This window comes from Ovis aries, chromosome 19, assembly GCF_016772045.2.
Source record: "Ovis aries strain OAR_USU_Benz2616 breed Rambouillet chromosome 19, ARS-UI_Ramb_v3.0, whole genome shotgun sequence".
Lineage (NCBI taxonomy): Eukaryota > Metazoa > Chordata > Mammalia > Artiodactyla > Bovidae > Ovis > Ovis aries.
The window spans coordinates 17,050,848-17,065,973 of record NC_056072.1 but is presented as its reverse complement, the minus strand read 5'-3'; the positions used below and the strand labels follow the sequence as shown (position 1 = coordinate 17,065,973).

Here is a 15,126-nt window from a genome sequence, read left to right as displayed (position 1 = left end):
ATGGAGAAAACACCCATAGACAAAATCAAAAAACAAACTGATGGATAATATTTGCAACTCATATCACCAAGAGCTAACTTTTAACTTATAAAGAGTTCTTACAAATAAAAGAAGGAAAATACCATTAGCTTGGTAGAAAAATATTTATGAACTGACAGTTTACAGAAAAAAGACAGGAACACCTTGGAAATATTGTGGGTTTAGTTCCAGACCACCACAATAAAGCGAATATCACAATAAAGCAAGTCACACAAACTTACTTTTGGTTTCCCAGCACATATAAAAGTTATGTTGACACTATACTGTAGTCTAGTAAGTGTACAATAGCATTATGTCTTAAAAAAAATACAAACTTAATTTTAAAATCCTTTATAGCTAAAGTAAATGCCAAAACAATTACAAAGGTCACTGATCACAGATCAACCATAACAAATAAAATAATGAAAAAGTTTGAAATATTGTGAGAATTACCAAAATGTGACAAAGAGACATGAAAGGAGGAAATGCTATCAGGTAAATGGCACCAATCAACTTGCTCAACACAGGGTTGCCACAAAGCTTCAAACTGTCAAAAAAAATAATAATAATCTCTGTGAGAACTGCAATAAAATGAGGTTTGCCTGTATATATAAAAGGCACTCAGCCTCATTCCTAAGAGAAAGACAAATTACTACCATAAGAATACTTTTTGCCTATTGGGTTGTCAAAAATAAAATATTTGATAACACATTCAGTTGGCAAGAATGTGGGGAAACAGGTACCCTCATACACTGTTGCTATGAGTGTATCTTTGTGTAACGTCTATGGAGGAGCCTGTGACTGAGTCTGTCAAAACTGTAAACACGGAGACCAGTTAATCTGACAGTTCCACTCTAGGTCTTTATTTTATCCTAATATTTACATATGTGTCTTAATTATTTACATACAACATTATCAATTGAAATATTGTTATGGCAAGATGTTCTAAACAATTTAAATATTGATTTCTAAATGATGACGCAGCCATACAAAAGTATATTATAGGAATTCCCTGGCAGCCCAATGGTTAAGACTTTGCCTTCCAGTGCAGAGGGTGTCAGTTCAATCCTTGGTCGGGGAGAACTAAGAATCTCCACATGCCTTGTGGCCGAAAAACCAAAAACATAAAACAGAACCAGTATTATAACTGATTCATTAAAGACTTTAAAAATGGTCCACACCAAAGAAATCTTGGGGAAAAAAAAGTATATTATGCAGCTCTTAAAGAAAAAGATCTCTATACACTGATTTGGTACAATTTCCAAATGTGTTGTTGAGTTTAAAAAGCAAGACAAACCAACTGTTTAGTATCTTACCATTTGTGGTGGTTTTTAAATATGTCCACAACTTTTAAAATATACTTCTTTTCAAGAGGAGGAGCTGAATTCTCCTTCCCTTGAATGTGGGCTGGATTTAGTAACTCACTTCTAAAAATAGAGTGTGGCAGAAGTGGTCTGTGATGTCTGAGATTAGAACATAAAAGGCAGTTGTTACGACAAAGGAGGCAAGAAGGTACAATGGAAAAAAGATTGTCTCTTCAGCAAAGGGTATTGGGAAAGCTGGACAGCCACATGTAAATCAATTAAATTAGAACATTCCCTCACACCATATACAAAAATAAACTCAAAGTAGCTTAAAGACCTAAATATAAGACATGACACCATAAAACTCCTAAAAGAGAACATAGGCAAAACATTCTCTGAAATAAAGCGTAGCAATATTTTCTTGGATCAGTCTCCCAAGGCAAAAGAAATAAAAGCAAAAATTAGCAAATGGAACCTAATCAAATTTAAAAACTTTTGCATACCGAAGAAAACCATCAACAAAATGAAAAGACACCCTACAGAATGGGAGAAAATATTTACAAACTGTGCAGTTGACAAGGGGTTAATAACCAAAATATATAAATAGCTCATACAACTCAAAAGAACCAAATAATCCAATTTTTAAATGAGCAAGGCAGAAGACAGTTCTCTGAAGAAGACGTACAGGTGGCCAATAGGCACCTGAAAAGATGCTCAACATCACTATTAGAGAAATGCAAATAAAAACCACAATGAGGTATTACCTCACACTAGTCAGAATGGCTAGCCTCAAAAAGTCTACAAATAATAAATGCTGGAGAGGATGTGGAGAACAGAGAACCCTCCTACACTGTTGGTGGGAATGTAAATTATTGCAGCCACAATGGAGAACAGTATGCAGGTTCCCTAAAAGACTAAAAATAGAGGCAACATATGATCCAGCTATCCCACCCCTGGACATATATCCAGAAAAGACCCCAAAAAAAGTGATATACATATATACACAATGGAATATTATTCAGTCATAAAAATAATGAAATACTGTCACCCGCAGCGACATGGATGGACTCAGAGAATGTCATACAGAACAGAAACAGACTCACAACTAGAAAACCAACTTATTGCTACCAAAGGGGAAAGGGAGAGGGGAGAGGAATAGATTAAGAATAAGGGATGAACAGACACAAAATTCTATACATAAAATAGATAAACAACAAGGATTTACTATAATGACAGAGGGAACTATATTCAGTATCTTATAATAACTTATAATGGAATATAATCTGAAAAATATATAACTGAATCACTTTGTTATACACATAAAACTAACACAATATTAAATATTGTATAAGTCGACTATACTTCAGTTTTTTTTAGAAAAAGGCAGTATGATGCCCAAAACAATCTTGAAAAAGGAATGCAGTTGGAGGACTCACACTTCCTGATTGGAAAACTCACTAGAAAGCAACAGTCATCAAGACAGTCTGTTACTGGCATACGGGTAGACATACAGATCAACAGAACAGAAATGAGAGTCCAGAAATTAACCCATAGTCAGGTGATTTTAGGTAAGGGCGCCAAGACCATTCAACTCAGAAGGAACACTGTTTTCAATAAACACTGCTGGGACAACTGGACAGCCACAAGCAAAAGAATGAAGTTGAACCCTTACCTTACACCGTACACAAGAATTAACTCAAATGGATCAGAGCCCTAAGTGTAAGCATGGAAACTATAAAATTCTTAGAGAAAAACATACAGGGACATTTCCGTAACCTTGGATTTGGAAACGGATTCTTAGATATGACATCTAAAGCACAAGCAACAACAGAATGATAAGTTGGACTTTATATAAATTTAAAACCTCAGTGCTACAGAGAACACTATCAAGAAGGTGAAAAGACAGCCACAGAATACTAGAAAATATATGCAAATCATATATCTGATAAGGGACTTATATCAAGAACAAAAAGAATTCTTACAACTCAATAGTCAAAAGAAAAATAACACAGTTTGAAAATGGGTAAAGGGGAAGGGGATGTAGAGAGGAAAGAAATAGGTGAGTGAGAGATTAAGAGGTACAAACTCCCAGCTGCAAAATAAACGAGTTATGGGTATGTAAGATACAGTGTGGGGAATATAGTCAGTAATTATGTAATGTCTTTGTACAGTAACGGGGTAACCAGAGTTATCATGGTGATCATTCTGAAATATACAGAAATATCAAATCACTATGTTGTATTATAGGAACTAACATAGCACAGTAGGTAAATTATACTTTAAAAAATCAGAAAAAGAAATCAGATGACTTGTGGTTATCAGAGGTGGGGGTGGAGTGAGACAGAATAGGATGAAGGTGATCAAAAGGTACAAACTTCCAGGGATAAGATAAATAAGTACTAGGAATGTAATGTACAGTATTAGAAATATAATTACCACTGCTGTATATTATATATGAAAGTTGTTGAGAGTAAATCCTAAAAACAAACAAAAAAGTAAATCACAAGAGTTCTTATCACACAAAAATTTTTTTTCTATTTCTTTAATTTTGTATCTATATAATCACTGCAGATGGTGATTGCAGCAAAAAATGAAATTAAAAGACACTTACTCCTTGGAAGGAAAGTTATGACCAACCTAGATAGTATATTGAAAAGCAGAGATATTATTTTGCCAACAAAGGTCCGTCTAGTCAAGGCTATGGTTTTCCAGTGGTCATGTATGGATGTGAGAGTTGGGCTGTGAAGAAAGCTGAGCACCAAAGAACTGATGCTTTTGAACTGTGGTGTTGGAGAAGACTCTTGAGAGTCCCTTGGACTGCAAGGAGATCCAACCAGTCCATCCTAAAGGAGATCAGTCCTGGGTGTTCATTGGAAGGACTGATGCTGAAGCTGAAACTCTAATACTTTGGCCACCTCATGCAAACAGTTGACTCATTGGAAAAGACTTTGATGCTGGGAAGGATTGGGGGCAGGAGGAGAAGGGGACGACAGAGGATGAGATGGCTGCATGGCATCACCAACTCAATGGATGTGAGTTTGAGTGAACTCCGGGAGATGGTGATGGACAGGGAGGCCTGGCGTGCTGTGATTCATGGGGTCGCAAAGAGTTGGACACGATTGAGCAACTGAACTGAACTGAACTGAAGATGATGGATGTTTGCTAAACTTATTGTGATAATCATTCATAACATATGTAAGCCAAATTATGCTGTATGCCTGAAACTTACACAGTGCTATGTGTCAATTATATCTCAATAAAACTGAAAGGGAAAAAATGGGCAAAGGACTTGAATAAATGTTTCTCCAAATAAGATATGCAAATGGCAAACAAGCATGTGAAAAGATGTGTAGTTGTTAGAGAAATGCAAACCAAACCCACAGTGAATTATCAGCTCATACCCACTAGGATGGCTATAATCAAAAAGTCAGGTTAAAAAAAAAAGATAATAACACAAGTGTTGATGAGGATATGAATAAGAACCCTCACACACTTGCTGGTGGGAATGTAAAATGATACTGCCACTTTGGAAAACAATCTAGCAGTTCTTCAAAATGTTAAAGTTGACACTTGAGCCAGCAATTCCACTCCCACATATATATCCAAGGGAACTGAAAACATGTCATATCCAAGGGAACCAAAAACATGTATCCACACAAAAGCTTGTACACAAATATTCACAGCAACAGTATTCAAAATAGCCAAAAGATAGAAACAACCCAAATGTCCAACAGCTGATAAATGGATAAACACAATGTGGTATATCCACACAGTGGAATATTATTCAGCCATAAAAAAGGGAAGAAATATTGACATATGCTACATCATGAATGAACCTTGAAAACATTACGCTAAGTGAAAGAGGTCAGTCACAAAGACCACAAATTATACGATTCTATTCACACAAGTGAAGACGGAAATGGCAAGCCACTCCTGTTCTTGCCTGGGAAATCCCATGGACAGAGAAGCCTGGTAGGCTACAGTCCATAAGACTGCAAAAGAATTAGACATGTCTTAGTGACTAAACAACAATTTATACAAAATGCCCAGAACAGTCTTACTAGATAAAAGAGTAGGTTAAAGGTTGCTTAGAGGAGGGAGAGGATGGGGATGGTAGGCTTAGGGGGTGACAACCTAAGGGTATAAGCCTTCTTCTTGAGGTGATGTAAATATCTTAAAATCAATTGCGGTAATGGTTACACAACTCTGTAAATATACTAAAAACTAGTGATGCAAATATCTTAAAATCAATTGCGGTAATGGTTACACAACTCTGTAAATATACTAAAAACTACTAAATTGTACACTTTATACATGAGAATTTTGTGGCACATGATTTATATGCCAATAAAGCTGTTACCAAAAGAGGGGGATGCGCAATGTATCTTCTTCTTTCTCTCAGATCACTTATTCTGAGGTCTCTTCCAACCCAAATCAAGCTTCAGCTGACCCCAGTCCTCACTGAGGTCTTGGGTGCAATTTCATGAGAGACCTCGAGCCAGAACTACCCATCTAAGCTGCTCCCAAATACCTGTGACTCACAGAAACAGAGATAAGAAATGAGTAAGCCACTGGGTTTGGGGGTAATTTACTCTGCAGCAATAGATAACTAGAATACCGTTGATGAAAAAAAAAATTGTTGGCATTTGCTTGTATATTTATGCAACTTCTCAGAAAGGATACTCAAGAAATGGTAAAAGTGTTTGCCCCTGAGAAGAGGCCCCTGGGAAGAGACCTCTGGGAGGATCCCTGAGGGATGAGAGCAGGGAGGACACATGTGATTGTACCTCATTTTATCTTTTGAATTTTGTTTCATATGCAATGTATTAACTTTTCCAAAAGGAAAACAAAAGTCAAAGAATTTTAAACACTTTTTAAAAAGTCAACAACTATCCGCTGCTTATAAAGTCTAAACTCCTCAGCGAGGTGTACAAGGCATCCACGGTGCAGCCCTTGTCCATCTTCCCAGTCTCAGCTCTCACCTCCCTTCACACTAATTGTTTGTGGCGCCAGAAATGCACCAGGCTTTCCCCTCCTCCGCACCTTAAATCATACTGTCTCTTGTGCCTGGTTCCGCTTCTCCTTCCTCCCCATCCTTTAAGACTCATCTCAAACGCTGTTACTTTTTTGCAAGACTTCCCTGGCTGTCCTTAATGTGTCAGAAGTGCGTGCCCCCAAGATACCCTTGCGTGATTCAGTCATTTCATGTGTCATCCTACAGTGTGATGATCTGATTTCTTTCCTATATCTCTCATTAGACTATGAGCAAGGACTCTTTTTTTCCCCTTTGGCAATACCATGGGCTTCCCTGGTAGCTTGGATGGTAAGAATCCTCCTGCAATGCAGGAGACCCCGGTTCAATTCCTAGGTTGGGAAGATCCCCTGAAGAAGGGATAGGCTACCCACTCCAGTATTCTTGGGCTTCCTTGGTGTCTCAGATGGTAAAGAATCTGCCTGCAATGCGGGAGACCTCGGTTCGATCCCTGGGTTGGGAAGATCCCCTGGAGGAGGGCATGGCAACTCACCCAGGTATTCTTGCCTGGAGAATCCCCATGGACAGAGGAGCCTGGTGGGCTACAGTCAATGGGGTCACAAAGAGTCCGACACGACTGAGGGACTAAGCACAGCACAGCACAAACCACGCAGCATGCAGAACTTTCCTGACCAGAGATGGAACCCGCGCCCCCTGCAGGGGAAGTTCGGAATCTCAACCACTGGACCGCGTGGGAAATTCCTGGGAAAGAGGACTCACTCAGGCTTCCCTGAGCCTAACACACAGAGGAGGCTGTCAGTAAGAGGACTGGTATGAGAAGGGTGTAGGAAGAGAGGGAGCAAAGCGGAAAATGAAAGAAGGGAGGGAGGGAAGGAAGGTGAAAGCAAGAAAGAAGGAAGAAAGGAGAGTTGGTGGAGAAAGAAAAGGAGGGAGGGAAAAAGGGTAGGAGGAAAGAAAGTCCCCACATGTGCTCAGCAGTCTCACTACATACAACAAAGACTCTCTGGATGAAGAAAACCCCAAACCAGATGTAACACATAACCCACGGAAGTGGGGAGGAATGTGGATACATATCTAAGCTGTAGTGACGTCGCTGTTTGTAGCACAGAGACCCCTGATGATTTAGGACACACATCTTAGGCTGGAAGATGCTCACCTCTGATCACTACCCAACCCCCGGTGTTGCCGTCAGTCTCCCCAGCTCCCACTCCATCTCACATGCTCTCTTCTCCATGGTGATTCTAGCACCAGTCAGTGCCCTGCACATAGTAGGCCCTCAACACTGAGTAAATGTGGTCAGAATCATCTCCCTTCTGTAGACAGAAGGGTCTCACTTTGTGACCGTGAATCTGTCTCTTCTCTCTGGAACTCAGTTTTTTCATCTCTACAATGAGGGTGTGGAGCCAGCTGATGAGTAGGACCCTTCGCAGCTAACAGTCCTTGGCTTCTCAAGGCCTCTGATCAACTCAGCAAGTCCACAGTCTTTCACCCGAGCAGCAAGGACTCCTCACAAGCAGCTCTTCACTCAGACTGCGTCACAGGAATAAGAATGACCATTCATCGGTTGATCACTGTACACCAGGAACCACACTCAGCATTCCAGCCCCATGGCTTCATTTCTTTCTTTCCATCACCTCTGAAGTAGGTACATAATCATCATCTTACCAAAAAGGGAACTGAGAATCGGAGAAGAAACCCCATTTATCCAAGGAACACAACTGCGAGGTGGCAGAGCAGGAATTCTAAGTGCTCCACCACTTCTCCACACTGCCCGCTCTGACCCTGAACCAGGCTTCCAGCTAGCAACCTCCCCTTGGCTAACCTCACTCAGCCCACAGGTGAGCACTCAGTACATTGACCTTACTGTTGTAATGTGTATGTTCACATCCTGGGTCCCAGTTCAGGGGTAAAAACAGATTCTAGATCCATTTAGACTCATATGAAGTTTCAGCTCCTCCCTTCGCTAGATGTCTGACCTTTAGACAAGTCATTTTAAGAGATGAAGAGCAAATGACATAATGAATGTGAAAATGGCTAGCACCTCGTAAATGGGAAAGACCAGATAAAGCACAGCAGAGAGATTCGGACAAGCCCTGAAAAGCTGACACCTCACTCCACAAAGAGCCACCTGAGTCTCCCAGTCTTTGCACTTAGCATTCAGCTCTTCTGGCAAATTTGTCCTGTCTTTATTCCCATCCTGAATGTTCCTTTATAAATCCTTCATAAATCCTTGGGCTTTCAAGTTAGACAGACAGGGTTACAGTTCTGGCTCAACCACTTACCCACTGCATGACCTTGGACAAATGACTCTCCTTTCTGAGGCTCAGTGTTCTCACCTATGAAATATTCATTAGGGTACCTACTCCATAGGGAGGTTGTGAGGAGTCAATAATAGTATGCATGTAAATGTTTAGCATGTGGTCAAGCATATAATAATAAAGGCTCAGAAATTGTTAACTGTGTTTTCCTGAATAATAACAGTGGTCATAGCTTTGAACTATCTGCTGATTAAAATTTCTGACCCAGTGCTCAGAGCCTCGCACACTGGAGCTCCATCATTCCTTCCTGGCCCTGTTCCCTGCTGCTCCCCTAAGTGAAGCCCACACTCAAGCCAGATGTGGCTTTCTCCCCTCTGTCTCTCCACCATGATCTTCCCCTCCATTCAGAATGCTCTCTCAAACCTCACATCTGGCCACACCCAGCCCTACTCAAGCTTCACCTCCCCAGTAAGCCAGCAGCCTCCTCAATTGCCCTGGGTTTCCACAGCACCTAAGGTTGAGCACATATTAGTGGTCAGACTGTCCAGGGGGAGGTTTCTGTCTGCAATTGTCTAACCTACAGTACCTCTCCTCCAGTGGTCACACCTGATTTCCCTGTGTGGGAATCTCTTTCTCCCCTATCAATTCATGTGTCCCAGGAATGGGCAGGTGGCCGAGACCTTAGACAAAGTCTCACTGATTCATTAAGAGGTGGACTCTTGACCAAAGCTGAGCCAATCAGAATGAGCCCTGGAATTTTTTCTGCAATCACTGAATAACAAGTGTTCTTTTGTCCACAGGCAGTGCTAAGTTGAAGCAATGTAAATTCAGAGCTGCTGGTAGCCATACCTGTCACCTTCAAAAGAGAAGTGAACTTAACAACAAGCCAACACAGAGGAATCAGAAAATGGAGAGAGACTTATTTTTAATGACATTATTTGAGCATCTGGATCCATCCATGCCTGAAGCCAATGCTCCTGACTATTAATGTATGTGAGCCAAAACCACTACCCTCTTTCAGTTCAGTTCAGTTCAGTTCAGTTCAGTTGCTCAGTCATGTCCAACTCTTTGGGACGCCATGGACTGCAGCACGCCAGGCTTCCCTGTCCATCACCAACTCCCGGAGCTTACTCAAACTCATGTCCATTGAGTCGGTAATGCTATCCAACCATCTCATCCTCTGTTGTCCCCTTCTCCTCCCACCTTCAATCTTTCCCAGCATCAGGGTCTTTTCAAATGAGTCAGTTCTTTGCATCAGGTAGACAAAGTATTGGAGTTTCAGCTGCAGCATCAGTCCTTCCAGTCAGGACTGATTTCCTTTAGAATTGACTGATTGGATCTCCTTGCAGTCCAAGGGACTCTCAAGAGCCTTCTCCAGCACCACAGTTCAAAAGCATCAATCCTTTGGTGCCCAGCTTTCTCTGTAGTCCAACTCACACATCCATACATGACTACTGGAAAAACTATAGCTTTGACTAGACAGACCTTTGTTGGCAAAGTAATATCTCTGCTTTTTAATATGCTGTCTAGGTTGGTCATAGCTTTTCTTCCAAGGAGCAAGTGTCTTTTAATTTTATGGCTGCAGTCACCATCTGCAGTGACCCTGGAGCCCAAGAAAATTAAGTCTGTCACTGTTTCCATTGTTTCCCCATCTATTTGCCATGAAGCAATGGGATGATCTTAGTTTTCTGAATTGAGTTTTAAGCCAACTTTTTTCACTCTCCTCTTTCACTTTTATCAAGAGGCTCTTTAGTTCTTCTTTGCTTTCTGCCATAAGGGTGGTGTCATCTGCATATCTACCACCTTTACCTTATTTTAATTTACTTAAGTCAGCTTGAGTTGGCTTTCTGTCACTTCACTGAGAGAGTGTTGACCAATATAGTGATTCAGCTAGACGGTAAGCTTCCTGTGAGCAGAGATTGTGCTTTATAGACCTAGGAGCCTTTAGGTCAGAGTTGATCTCAGTGTTGCAGCACCTAGCAGAGGGATGATCACTGAGCAGGTGAGAAATACAGAAGGGAATAAATTTCTCTTTGTATCTTCCCAATGGTCCAGTGCTCTGCACTCAGAAGACTCTAAGATATTTAAGGAAAGGGACTTCCCAGGTGGTCTAGTGGTTAAGACTCCATGTTCCCAATGCAGGGGGCAGGGGTTTTATCCTTAGGTGGGGAACTAATATCCAACATGCTTCATAATGCAGCCAAAGACAAAAACAAACAAAAAACCTGAGTAACTGTTCACTTGAACAAAAACTATACAACAGGCATTCTTTTTTTTTTTTTTTTTTTTGCTGCATGGCATGCGGGATCTTAGTTCCCCAACCAGGGATTGAACCCATGCTGCTTGCAGTAGAAGCACAGAGTCTTAACCACTGGACTGCCAGAGAAGGCTCTCTACTTATGTGATACAAACAAGGTCCTCTTCTTCTCTGCAGTTTCTCTGAGAATGACTGATTTCTCCCTTTCTAAGTAGAATGATCTTAGTGAAAGAGGTATTCTAGGAACCCCACATGGCTGAAAGACATATTTTAAATCCACTAATCTGACTGATTAGTCCCCCATTGTACAGATGAGAAAACTGAGATTTAAGCCAAAAATGGTTGCTTAACACTGCATGGTGAGTCACAGGCAGAATTAGCTAAGATACACACACACACCCCAGCACAATGCCATGACTAGTAGTCCAGTGCTCCAGTCCCTGCCCTTTATTAAGCAAAGTGAATCAATCACTTACCCAGAGCTCAGAAATCTCTAAGCCAGATAGAATGAACTGCTCAACTCTGATAACCACCTTTGGAGTGGGGCAGTTAGACAAGGGAAAGAGCACTGGGCCAGGAGTCAAGCCTAGTTTACTCTATTACTGGCTGTGTGACCTTCACTTCTCCAGGCTCAGTTTCCTCTCTCTAAGATAGGAGTGGAAGAAGGCAGGGTTCAAAGAAGCTGATTTCTCAGATCCCTGAAATTCTATATTTACATGGGGTTGTTGGATAGTTCATCAAATCCCCAAGTTTAAACCCACATGGATTACAGAGAATTGGAAGAGCAAGAGGTCAACAATCCATCTGCAGACTACAAATTAAAGTTCAGGAAATGGGAGTTCCAGCTGAGTTTATATTCTTTCTGGCTCACCTTATAAGAGTAGAATGGAAATCACTTTCTGGGAATTGACAGATACCTCCACACACACATCCTACAATTCTCCTTTCTCATTTTCTTCAGAATCTTAAAAGACCTCCATCTAAGTTTATTGTAGTGAGATGGACTTGAAACAACCCCATCAGAATGTCCATACTGAATAAATGCTGACTTCTGCAAGGCAGTCCATTTGAGAGCTTGATTAGTTCTTCCAATGAGCCCATAATTCCTCCAAGCATTTGTAACAGTCCTCCTAGGCAAGCAAAAAAGTCTCCTGATTTTGCTTTCACACCTTGACTTTCATCTCCAGCGACCATTCTCAATTTGATCACCTCCTGTGTTTTCTACACTTGGCCATTTCCAAAAACCAGAGACCTTCTTGAAAAGATGGTAGTTTTTCCTCCATGACAATGTTCAAGAGCATATGCCTCACAATCCAAAGACAATTCCTTACAGTGTTTTAAGCAGTGGAATCATCAGCAAGTGACAGAACACCTTCTACAGGAAGTCTCTTTTGAAGGGGCTGACACTTGTTGAATATCCTGAGACACTTATTTTTAAAGACCATCTTAGCTGCATAATCATCACATTTTCCCTTTTCTTTCTCAACCCTGGAATGCTCTAAGCTTTTTCCTTCACCATATCTTCATCAGTCTTCCTCCTCCATATCCCTGCCATATCCTGGCCCCATTTTCTCCAGCCCAACTCTCTTCTCTGCCTGCAACTAGGCAAATGCCCAAGTTGCTGAATCTTCAAAATCTGTCTTCGATTGAAAGGTAGGCAGGGGTGGGGGGAGGGAGTCTCTAATGGATCCTGGAAAACTGTCTCAGCAGTTCCTACTCCCAAAAGGCCCTTCTCTGGTCTTTAGGGCAAGGTGTCTGTCTTAGCCAAACATTTCAGAGAGTCCCCAGAGACTCATTCTCACTAGGCATGGCACCAGAACCCTTTCTGCCTTTGGGGTAGGGGGTGCTGGAGACTTGCCCTCCAGAGACCCATGTTTCCAGGTGTTGTCAACCACCCACATTTCAAACATTGGATAGACACAATAGACAGCCTTCTCCAACCCCCCTCATCTTTTCACAGCACTTCATAGTTTACAAAATACTTTTTCATGAGTATTTGGAATCTTCTCCACTGTTTTACAGATGAGAAAACAGAGCCTCAGAGAAGTAAAGTGAAACATCGAGGTTGATAACATAAGCAAGTTAAAGGTCAAAGTCAGACCCCTTGATTCCCCATCTCATGCTTTTTTTCAGCGCAACATAAATCACTCACATATAGAGTAACTCTTCATTCAGACAATTCTTTCCCCTAAGACAACCAAAAGAGACTCCCAGAGACCCTCAGAAACTCAGACAAAATGCTTAACACATCAATAAACGCAATCTTCCCACATCCAAGCACACAAACCTATAGACAGCTCTAAGCCTCTGCCCTCTGCCCCAACGTGTCTCTCTCATAGAATCCCCTCCCCAGTGGCTACTGAGAGTCAGTGAAGGAGGTGTGTCTTTAGACAGAGGAGCAGAATCTATCTCTGACTCCTTCAAAAAGGGGTCTCGGAAGAAAGGAGCCCCGTCCTCGGCGTCTGTTCTAGGGGTCCCGCCCCCGCCCCTCCCCTACCTGCCAAGAGCTGCATCCAGGCGCAGATCTTGTAGACCGTGGCCGTGTTGCAGAAGAAGAAAAGCGCAAAGCAGGTGATGCAGCCGAGGATCAGCACCATGGAGAGCAGCACGAAGAAGGCGGCCGCCTTGAAGGCGCCGGACGGGATGGTGCTGAAGTCGGTGAACGAGCCACGGCAGGTGAGCTCTCGGCCCGCCAGCCCGCTGCCCACACAGTAGTGGAAGAGGCCGAAGTAGCCAGGTTTGGGGGTGCTCACGCTGTCGCCCACCCAGTAGGGCTGGATGAAGACCACCACGTTGATGATGGCGAAGCAGATGGTGAAGATGGCCCATAGCACGCCGATGGCCCGCGAGTTCCGCATGTAGTGCTCGTGGTAGAGCTTGGAGGCCTCCTGCGAGGGCAGCATGGTGCCCGGGGGCGGGGCCGGCGGCGGCGGCGGCTGGCGGGGGCCGCCGGCCCGGGACCGACCGCCGGGCTGCCGGGCGGGAGCTGGGGACGCACGCGAGAAGCGGCCCTGAGCCAAGGCACCCGCGAGGGCGGGGCCTGAGGCGGAGCTGAGTGGACCCGGGGGCTGGTATGGAGGAGCTAGGAAGGGGTCATGAGAGTACTGGGGAGGGGTCGGGGTAGGGGGAGACTGGCAAAGATCTCCAATTTGGGGACCTAGGAAGAGGCCATGTGAAAGTTGGGGGGCTGGGATGAGGGGGCTGGAATGAGAATATGGGAGCTGGGGGGAGTGCTAGAAAGTGGTTATGGTGGAGTTGGGGAGGGGGCTTGGGGACTAGTATTGGCGGAGTAAGAGGTGATGGTGGGGAGATGGAATGGAGGCTGTGGTCCGGTACTGAAGAATTAGCTGAGGGGTTTTACAGGGAGGTCGGAAGGGAATTTGGGGGTTGGTATTAGGGGTAAAAGGAGGTCTGGTATTGGGTGTCTAAAAGGGGTCTGTGGAAAGGGAGGTGGGCGCTTCCGTGAGGGGGTAAGAAGGGGATATACGGGGCAAGTACTAGGGGACTGGGAAGGTGATATGGGGGCTGGGGCAGGGAGGGCGAAGTGGAAGAACCAGGATGAGGCTAGAGGAACGTCGGGGGACCGGGACTGCAGGGTCTGAACACGGGGCGGGGGGTTGGGAGGGTCCCTCAGAAGACAGGGCTGGATGGAGGCTGAGGGGAGGCTAGGTTTGGCGCGCCAGGGCGAGGGAGAGAGGTTTTCCAGGCCAAGGGGACGACGGACCGGGGCCGGCGGGCAGCCCGGGCCGCGAGTTAGCGGGCAAGGGGCAGGGGGCCGTCGCCGGGGAGCGGGGGAGCGGCCGGGCCCCAGCAGGGCCGGGGGTGGGGGGTGGGGGGCGGCTACCCCGCGCCCAGGCCGGACGCGCGCGGAGGCTGCGGCCGCGGGGAGGGGGTGCGGGGAGACCAACCTGGGCCCGATCCGGAGCGGTGGGTCCAGGACTGGCACGGCCTAGGCGCCGCGGCTCTGCGCTCCCAGAGGCGGCTTGCGGGGCCCAGGCGGCGGCCTCTGCGCGGCCTCCATCTTGCTCGGGTTCTCCCCGGGGCGCGCTCCCGCGCCGAGGCGCGAGCTCTCGTGCACCGGCGCGGCCCGACGGAGGCGCGTTCCTGCAGCAGGCGTGCGGGGCGGAGCGGAGCGGAACAGGAAAGGGGAGCTCCGCGTTCTGGCAGTCCAGTCAGGGAGCGGGGTAGGCACGGTCCAGGGGGTCCCCAAGCCCGAGCAGTAAGCCTCCTCCACAGTAAGGCCTTCTAATTTGGGGGACCCCGTTTTCCCAGCCCGAGCTATGGGGTTGCCCACGC

General features: G+C 44.5%; 1 protein-coding gene across 1 annotated transcript in view; it reads right to left on the bottom strand.

Annotated features, from left to right (window-relative positions):
• The window catches only part of LHFPL4 (LHFPL tetraspan subfamily member 4), a 33,588-nt gene extending 18,714 nt beyond the window's left edge, over window positions 1-14,874 (bottom strand). The window contains exon 1 of the mRNA XM_004018292.6: window positions 13,328-14,874. Within this exon, the coding sequence (XP_004018341.2) occupies window positions 13,328-13,733 (406 nt within the window). The 5' untranslated portion in view covers window positions 13,734-14,874. The remainder of the gene's footprint in view (window positions 1-13,327) is intronic.
• Between the last annotated feature and the right edge of the window lie 252 nt (window positions 14,875-15,126).